Raw genomic sequence first — 8,749 nt, 5'->3', positions numbered from 1 at the left:
TCTTCAGCCTCCTGAGGTTGAAGAGGCACTGTTGCGTCTTCTTCACCACACTGTGTGGGTGGACCATTTCAGTTTGTCTGTGATGTGTATGCAGAGGAACAGAGATGGAAAGATGGAAGTGTAGAGTCATTGAGAATGGCGGGGTTTGGAAGGGATTTTGGTGATGTGGGAGGGTGTATTGGAAGTTAGTAGGGCCCATTTTTTTATTTTCTCAGAAGTACTGAGTTAGGTAAGAGGATTTAGAAATTTGGAGCTGATCTTGTAAACCGTGATTTACGACACACTCCAGCACAGTAGGTGGCGGCATGCACCTTTAACGTTGGTTTGCAGACCGCAATTTTATCATAGAAGAAGAAGAAGAAACAACACAGGCGTTGGACTGGAAGCGGTGCTTCGGATAGTTTATATTGCTACTAAATAAATTGACGTCAGACCATACAAGCACGAAGTTCATCATGCCTGTCACCTGTGCAGTAAACGGCTGCTCCAACAAGTTTATCAAGGGGTCAGAAATAAGATTTTACAGGTAAGGAGTAAAGGACTACAAGCTAACGTTCTTCAAATGTTGTTGTCAGCTAGCCGCTATTGAGTTGGCAAGCTAGCTACATTTGGTGCGTTTATGCATGTTTGTGTTAAGCAGTGTTTCTTGTCCTATTCTTCTCAGGTTCCCCATCAGTAAGCCTCAGCTTGCCAACCAATGGGTACAAAGTTTGGGGATGAAAAACTTCATCCCTACACCTAACACTTGTCTCTGCTCAGAACATTTTAACCCAGATTGTTTCCGAGACTACAATGGCAAACAGTTTCTTAGGGAAGATGCCGTGCCCACCATTTTCGGTGCCGATTCATCGAAGGTAATGTATGGTTTCATAGTTGCTCAACCTAGTTTAGCCTACTGTCGTTTTGTTTTTATTCAGCTAGACTACAAGATGTATGTTAAAAACATTGCAGCCTGAATTACGAAAAAGGGGTATGATGACCAAGGACACAAATGCGGCTAACCGCTTCGGGGCACCGACAGACCGGGAGAGGGCTAAGACGCTGGAGAAGAGCAAGGTCAAGGAGAAACGACATAGTACCCGGGATACTGGCAAGGTGTGTCACCCCTCTAAATGAATGTTAGTGTAAATCTTTTTGCACAGTTAAGTGCTGTTTTTCAGAGCCTTTTGTTTTCACGTGCACAAGCGCATACTTGCCCTGTTTCATCTATCAACATTCACTCAAAGTTATATCTTTTTTTGGCAGGGAAGAGGTGATGGCAAAAAACGAGGTGGAGGACGAGGAGGAATCTCCTCCAACACTGACAGGTAAGAGTGGAAACGTGTTTCAGAATCCATCACTGCATGGGTGCACTGCTCTGCTACCTTCCTCGAAGGCTGCAACATATGCTTGTTTTCATTATTGCATTTCAAATGTTTGCCTTTTTTACTGGAGAGACTAGTCAGTAAAAATGTGTATCTGGGAGAAGGTAAACCAGCAGAAAGCAGTGTCATTCCGTAAATGATGCACAACCAAGTAAGCAAGACGCAGATGATAGTCACGTACAGGCAGCAGGTCAGACGTTCCCGTTGTTTTTGTGTATTTGCAGACAGACTATTGGGGCGAAGAGCAAAGTGTATGACAACAAAGGCCGCCTGCTCTCCTGCGGCAAGGACATGTGTGACTGCCTGGACGCGGACTGCATGGGCTGCTTCTACCCCTGCCCCGAGTGTGGTTCCCGCAGGTGTGGTGTGGAGTGCCGCTGTGACCGCAAGTGGCTCTACGAGCAGGTTGAGGTGGAGGGGGGAGAGATCATCCGCAACAAGTACGCTGGCTAGTCTCCCCCACCCTTAGGCCTTGAACTATGACTGTTGTCAATTATTTTTCTTATTTTTGTTTTCTGTAGAGAGAGAGAAGGGACAGAATAAGAAATGGTCTGAAGTTGCCAAAAGATACATAATCAAATGAAGTTATCAAGAGTAAATGAATAAGAAATAATACTCCCACAATGGTTTCAACCAAGTGTTCTAAACATTGCATATGTAGTTTAGTTCCTGTACCGAGAGGATCAATTCAAGAAAGTGTGTGCGCATGCACTACGCCGGTACCTCGCTACGAGAACTCATGCAAGGAAAAAGAGGTATATGACGGAGATTTGTTTCCACCTTTTTTAGAAAGTATGAATGCCTGAAGAATTTTCCATGATTCATTTTCTGCCTTTCCTCATGGTTTTTGCAATTCTCCACTTGTTTTGATTAGTGATTACATCTTTTTTTTTTGTGCCCACAGCTGTCAATTACATTGGTCTTAATTCATATAAAAAATATGTGTGTCCAGATTCCAACCCTTGTGGTGAGCCCTACAAAAAGTTTATAATAATTATCGGTGATGACTGGTGACTTCTTCAGTATCGTGTGTGTGTGGTTTTGCAACAGTTTCCTAGAAATGTCCACGAGGTGTTAAGCGGTCAAAACAAGTGTTCTGCTTTACCACAGATAATCTCCATTACTGGGTGTTCTGTGCAATTTCACAATTATCTTCTGTGACCTATTAGGTCTATTTTTGGGTAATGATAAATGTCCTATAGTCACAGTTGTTTAAAGTACTACTTAAGTAGTTTCTTTGGTTATCTGTACTTTTAAAAAATATTTTTGACTACTTTTTACTCCATACATTTTCCCTGACACCCAAAAGTACTTGTTACATTTTTAATGCTTAACAAGATAGGAAAATGGTCTAATTCACACACACTTATGAAGAGAACATCCCTGGTCTAATTCACACACTTATCAAGAGAACATCCCTTCTGCCTCTGATCTGGTGGACTCACTAAGGACATGCTTCGTTTGTAAATTATATCTTGTTGGACCCTGGCTATCTGTAAATAAAAAAAGTGGGTGCAGTCTGGTTTGTTTAATTATTTATACATTTACTTTTGATACTTAAGTATATTTTAAAAGCAAATACTTTTAGACTTCCGTAGTGTTTTATTGTGATAGCACATCAACAATGGAAACAGTACCATAGAATAGTCAAACCGTTGCTTAACATAAACTGTGGCTGCTGCAACAGCCTAACTCTACAGTATTACATTTCTAGTGGGCTTCCTAAGCAGCTGGGTGTTGCCATGCTTATGCGATCACAGTCGGTGTTGTCCGTCTTGCATTTGATGCAATCGCAGCTCTTGGCAACGGGTATGAAGAAGGGGTCAACCCCGGATGGACAGCCTTCCAGGTAGACCTTCTCGTAGGACCAGTCCTTGAAGTTACACGCCCCCTGGGAGCGCGGCAGCCATGTGCTCTGATAGTTCAGATCCTGCCAACAACAGCATTCATACCGGTAAGTTGAAATCATCTGAACACTGGCCTGGTCCCAGATCTGTTGTAATGTATAGTCAACTCATGGCATGACAATAACCATATGGCTTGGCAAGACAACTCAAACCGATCTGGGATTCGGCTAATGGAAACCATATTTTTAAATTATTGCATAATTCATAGTGTTACTCTTCTGCTGCCATTGTGATCTACACAAAACAAAAATATAAATGCTACATGTAAAGTGTTGGTCCCATGTTTCATGAGCTGAAATAAAAAAATCCAAGAAATGTTCCATATGCACAAAAAGCATAAGCATTTCTCCTTTGCCAAGATAATCCATCCACCTGAAAGGTGTGGCATGTCAAGAAACTGATTAAACAGAATGATCATTACACAGGTGCACCTTGTGCTGGGGACAATAAAAGGCCAATTTAAAATGTGCAGTTTTGTCACACAACACAATGCCACAGATGTCATAAGTTTTGAAGGAGAATGCAATTGTCATGCTGACAGGAGGAATGTTGCCAGATAACTGAATATTCATTTCTCTACCATAAACTGCCTCCAACGTCATTTTAGAGTACGTCCAACCGGCCTCACAAACATAGACCATGTGTAACCACGCCAGCCCAGGACTTCCACATCCGACTTCTTCACCTGCGGGATCGTCTGGGGGGGCCCTTTTGTGGGGAAAAACTAATTCTGATTGGCTGGGCCTTGCTCCTCAGTGAATGGGCCTAAGCCCTGCCCAGGCATGTGAAATCCATAGATTAGGTCCTATTGAATTTATTTCAATTGACTGATTTCCTTATATGACCTGTAACTCAGTAAAATCTTAGAAATTGTTGCATTTTGTGTTTATATTTTTGTTCAGTATATATTAAAGGCCTGCTGATGCAACGTCAAATAGTAGAATTAATGATTTAGCACATAGTCCTAGTCAATTAAATTAAACAGCAGAAACTGTAGCATGGCTGCACTACAATATATTACACAACAGCTCACATACAACAGAATATATATATTTTGTTATTTATTTAACCTTTATTTAAACTAGGCAAGTCAGTTAAGAACAAGTTCTTATTTACAATGACGGCCTACCCCGGCCAAACCCGGACGACGCTGAGCCAATTGTGCGCTGCCCTATGGGACTCCCAATCACGGCCGGATGTGATACAGCCTGGATTCGAACCAGGCACTGAGATGCAGTGCCTTAGACCACTGTGCCACTTGAGACCAAAAATATATATAACTCAATGTGTGTTCATTAGGGCACTCAACAGACTTTGTACATCAGAAAATAAAAATGTGTGTCCTATTGGCCAAGTAGGCCCTCCCTGTTTCAGTCAGTCTTGTCCAGTTTGGTACCTAATAAACACACAACCGTAAATAGTACTGTCTGTCCCTATTTAGCTACCGTCGTTTCGCACAGGCCGGCGCAGGTGGTGATGGTGATGCTTCCGTGACAGTCCTCTCTCTCCACGGTGATGGTCATGTTGTTTAGTCGGCAGCCATACCTGCAGTCTGTCCCCGCCCTCACTGGTGTCACCCACAGCGTTGCCATGACGACCAGCTGCAGCGTCCTTAAGCGGGTGCAGTACATAATGCTTCCACAAGGAGATCAGGTCCCTTCAGGAATCTGCTGTACAGCAGGGAAAGAGACATGCTGATCAGACCGCTCGCACGCGTGCGCCCGCGTTTGCCGTCACGCGCATGTTTATTTTTTTTCCACCAACACCAGACGCGTTCAGGACACGCAGGTTGAAATATCAAAACAAACTCTGAACCAACTATATTAATTTGGAGACAGGTTGAAAAGCATCAAAAATGTATGGCAATTTAGCTAGCTTGCTGTTGCTATCTAATTAGTCCTGGGATATAAACATTGGGATGTTATTTTACCTGAAATGCACTAGGTCCTCCACTCTTAACAATTATTCCACAGATTAATTGTCTCCACCTCCAGGCTTCTTCTTCTTTGAACTTTATAAAGCGGTTGGCAACCAACTTTAAGGTGCATTACCACCAACAACTAGACTGGAGTGTGGACCTCAGTTCATCTTTCAATCACCCACATGGGTATATGGTCCTAAAAACCAACGAGGAGATGGGAGAGGCGCGACTTGCAGCGGGTCAAGCAGAATAGAACCAAGTTCTATTTTAGCGCCAGGCTACGCAGACGTGCACGAGCAGTGTGGGTGTAATGATTGAATATCATGTATGTGTACATTTATTTTGTAACGCCCGCGCATGCGACGCGAGCGGTGTGGTAAGCATATTACCAATGAGTAGATGGGAGAGGCAGGACTTGCAGCGCATCAAGCATCACAAATGGAACCAAGTTCTATTTTAGCGCCTGGCTACAATGATTGAATAACATGCATGTGTACATTTATTTTGTAACGCGAGCGGTGTGGTCAGCATGTTACCAATGTGCCATCTCCTTGGTTTTTAGGAGCATATACCCACGTGGGTGATTGAAAGATGAACTGAGGTCCACAGTCCAGTCCCAAGACAAATTAGCTAGCAAAAGCAAGCTAGCTAGCTAAATTGCCATAAATACTTAATGCTTTTCAGCCTGTCCCTAAATTAATATAGTTGGTTCAGAGTTCGTTTTGATATTTTAACCTGCGTGTCCTGATCACGTCTGGTGTGGGTGGACAAAATCAACATGCTTGCGATGGTGCATGCGCTAGCGCTCTGGTCGGCATGTTACATTCTGACCACACCGCTCTCAGCACATGTGCGAGCGTTACAAAATAAATTTACACCGATGTTATTCAATCATTGCACACACACACACACGCACACTGTTCAGGCGCGTCTGCGTAGCCAGGCGCTAAAATAGAACTTGGTTCTATTTGTGACGCTTGAAGCGCTGCAAGTCCCGACTCTCCTATCTCCTTTTTGGTTTTTAGGAGCAAATACCCACATGGGTGATTGAAAGATGAACTGAGGTCCACTCCAGTCCAGTTGGTGGTGGTAATGCATCTTAAAGTTGGTTGCCAACCGCCATATAAAGTCCAAAGAAGAAGAAGAAGCCTGAAGGAGGAGAGATTACTAGAAACAAACTTGGTTTACCCTTTTATCTGTGGATTAATTGTCAGAGTAGAGGACCTTGTGCATTTCTGGTAAAATAATAACCCAATGTTTATATCCCAGGACAAATTACCTAGCAACAGCAAGCTAGCTAGCTAAATAGACATACATGTTTAATGCTTTTCGACATGTCCCCAAATTAATATAGTTGGGTCAGAGTTCGTTCTGATATTTCAACCTGCATGTCCTGATTACGTCTGGTGTGGGTGGACAAAATTAACATGCGTGCAATGGAGCACGTAGACATGCGTGATCGGTCTGGTCAGCATGTCAGGTCACACTTTAAACAAAGTATATCTTATAAGGCCTTCATACTCCCTTTCTAAGGCCACCCCAAATCATTAAGGAAATGTAATCCTATATGAAGGGTGGCATATAGGGTTATGTGTGCCACATTTGCCAAAGCACCAGACAAAGTACCTCACTTGTTGTATCACTTCTATTATATGGTACATTTTATTTATTCATTTACAACCTGAATATGATTATGGCCATAATGGATGTTTTCCATACTGAGATTTTCTCAGACCACATAACGTTCCCTCTTGGTCTCCCAATGGATATTTTATCTACCATTTCAATCAGGGATTCACAACCACTCAGAGGACATTGCTCCCAAGTGGCGCAGTGGTCTAAGGCACTGCATCTCAGTGCAAGACGCATCACTACAGTCCCTGGTTCGTATCTAAGCTGTATCACATCCGGCCGTGATTTGGAGTCCAATAGGAACGGCGCACAATTGGCCCAGCGTCGGCCACCATTGTAAATAATAATTTGTTCTTAACTGACTTGCCTAGTTAAATAAAGGTTAAATGTAAAAAATAAAATAAAAATATTTAAATTGCTGTGGATCTGTTAAAGATGTTTGTCAGAGATAATGCCGTCAAAATCTGAGATATACTGAAATCACCTAAAGAATACAGACAAGGTCAGATGAGTCATTTTTTATTTGGTCACGAGCCAAAACCAATAGTAGATTTGGGAGGAAAAAGATAGTATGCCGTTGGAAGCTACTTCGCTCATTGAGAAAGAGAATAGATGTTATTCTACATCAACATAGCCCTCTTAGACCTTTGTGGCCAGGATGAATGGAATGAGCTTAAGGCTATTGTTACTCTGCCATGGACAAGATAAGATTGTCTATAAAACTTAATTTGATGTAATTTAATGCAGGCATCCAAGGGAGGGAAGAAGGGAGGACAAATTTATCACCAAAATGATGTTGAATTAGATTACATTAAATGTTCAGATTAAATCATCAATTAGTTTATCAAATAATCTGTAACGCCCTAAAATAATGTGCTAGACTGAGTCTTTTGAAATGAGGAAAAATGTATTGATATTATTGTATTATTATGTTATTGTATTAGAAACAGCTACAGCCCTGGTACCAAAGTAAATTACAAGGTGAAAAGGGGAGACAATTAAGAGATGACATTACATCAGAATCTTAGTTTAAATATCCAATCTCATGAAAGGCTTTCAACTTTTCAACAATAGTAACAATTTAACATTCACGCAATTTAAAACCATTCGAATTCAAATGAGCATTACAATATCAATTTATCAATGGTAGTTTTCCCATATTTTTCTTCTATTCAGATTAGTCACGTTGAAAAGATCTCAGTAAGTGATGAAAATGCTTTCGAACTATTCTAAGTGCATACGGTCTTTGAACCCTTCCAGATCAAGTTATTCCTCTCTCCACAAGCTGTATCATCTATTTTGAGCATGACAAATACAAACATTACAGTCAAACATAAAGATTCAGGGAAAACACGCACGCCATTCAGATATACACTAGGCTACACACACACACACTAAGGAATTACATTTACCGGCAGAGATAGTCAATGAAATCAGCAGTGTACACAAAAGTCTGCAAAGCCAACATGCTCACCTGTTGGGTTCTCCCTTTTGATTTAGTGATGAAGAAGGGTTGCCCCAGCTCTTTTATCCTCTCTGCACCTATAAATATTATCATAAGGGTATTGCTCCATCTTTGATTGCTTTCATCCGACAAGGACCTTTCTTAAACCTTGCATGGGGGTGGACTCAAATCTCTTAAGCTCTGTTGCCTTGGAATAGTGAGGTTTTTCCTACCTGTCTGTCTAAGTGTAAATATAGGGGTTTAGCTCCTTTGGTACGTGGATAGGCTCAGGTCTGTAACTCAAGGGCAATACACCCACACAAGGGGAGCAAGTTCACGTATTTAGACTATCTGTATCAAAACACAAGGCAGAATGGCTTAAATGGATCAGCAATGTGTGTGCTCCCACTAGAACCAACATGTAACACTGCCAACGCATGGAAAACCCATATAACGCCTGCATGTTCCATACTGTAGGTGC

General features: G+C 41.9%; 2 protein-coding genes across 3 annotated transcripts; one reads left to right on the top strand and one right to left on the bottom strand.

The window, feature by feature from the left end:
* Positions 1-235: 235 nt before the first annotated feature.
* On the top strand, positions 236-2,881 carry arl14ep (ADP-ribosylation factor-like 14 effector protein). The gene is made up of 5 exons (XM_014126337.2): positions 236-526; positions 665-854; positions 952-1,095; positions 1,246-1,307; positions 1,589-2,881. Exons 1-5 carry the CDS (start codon positions 456-458, stop codon positions 1,815-1,817), a joined length of 696 nt encoding a protein of 231 aa, XP_013981812.1. The 5' UTR covers positions 236-455; the 3' UTR covers positions 1,818-2,881.
* Positions 2,882-2,946: 65 nt separating this feature from the next.
* Positions 2,947-8,314, bottom strand: fshb (follicle stimulating hormone subunit beta). 2 transcript variants are annotated; one of them, XM_014126338.2, is made up of 3 exons: positions 8,299-8,314; positions 4,717-4,941; positions 2,947-3,294 (listed from the first exon to the last, which is right to left on the bottom strand). In XM_014126338.2, the coding sequence occupies exons 2-3, from the start codon at positions 4,900-4,902 to the stop codon at positions 3,067-3,069; spliced, it is 414 nt and encodes a 137-aa protein (XP_013981813.1). In that variant the 5' UTR covers positions 4,903-4,941; positions 8,299-8,314; the 3' UTR covers positions 2,947-3,066. The 2 variants fall into 2 exon arrangements, with proteins under 2 accessions (XP_013981813.1, XP_045544933.1); XM_045688977.1 differs by lacking the exon at positions 8,299-8,314 and having other exon boundaries at positions 4,717-4,996.
* Positions 8,315-8,749: the final 435 nt, after the last annotated feature.

This window comes from Salmo salar, chromosome ssa11 (genome assembly GCF_905237065.1).
Source record: "Salmo salar chromosome ssa11, Ssal_v3.1, whole genome shotgun sequence".
NCBI lineage: Eukaryota > Metazoa > Chordata > Actinopteri > Salmoniformes > Salmonidae > Salmo > Salmo salar.
The sequence above is the reverse complement of the archived record's forward strand: the minus strand, read 5'-3'. Positions and strand labels throughout refer to the sequence as shown.

Bases quoted from the DNA above. Each gene is read 5' to 3' on its own strand.
- arl14ep (XM_014126337.2), top strand. From the start codon at position 456: ATGCCTGTCACCTGTGCAGTAAACGGCTGCTCCAACAAGTTTATCAAG. The intron at 855-951 runs GTAATGTATGGT...AAAACATTGCAG, and splicing joins TCGGTGCCGATTCATCGAAG to CCTGAATTACGAAAAAGGGG. The intron at 1,096-1,245 runs GTGTGTCACCCC...TTTTTTTGGCAG, and splicing joins GTACCCGGGATACTGGCAAG to GGAAGAGGTGATGGCAAAAA.
- fshb (XM_014126338.2), bottom strand. From the start codon at position 4,902: ATGTACTGCACCCGCTTAAGGACGCTGCAGCTGGTCGTCATGGCAACG. The intron at 3,295-4,716 runs GTAGCTAAATAG...TGTTGTTGGCAG, and splicing joins CCGGCCTGTGCGAAACGACG to GATCTGAACTATCAGAGCAC.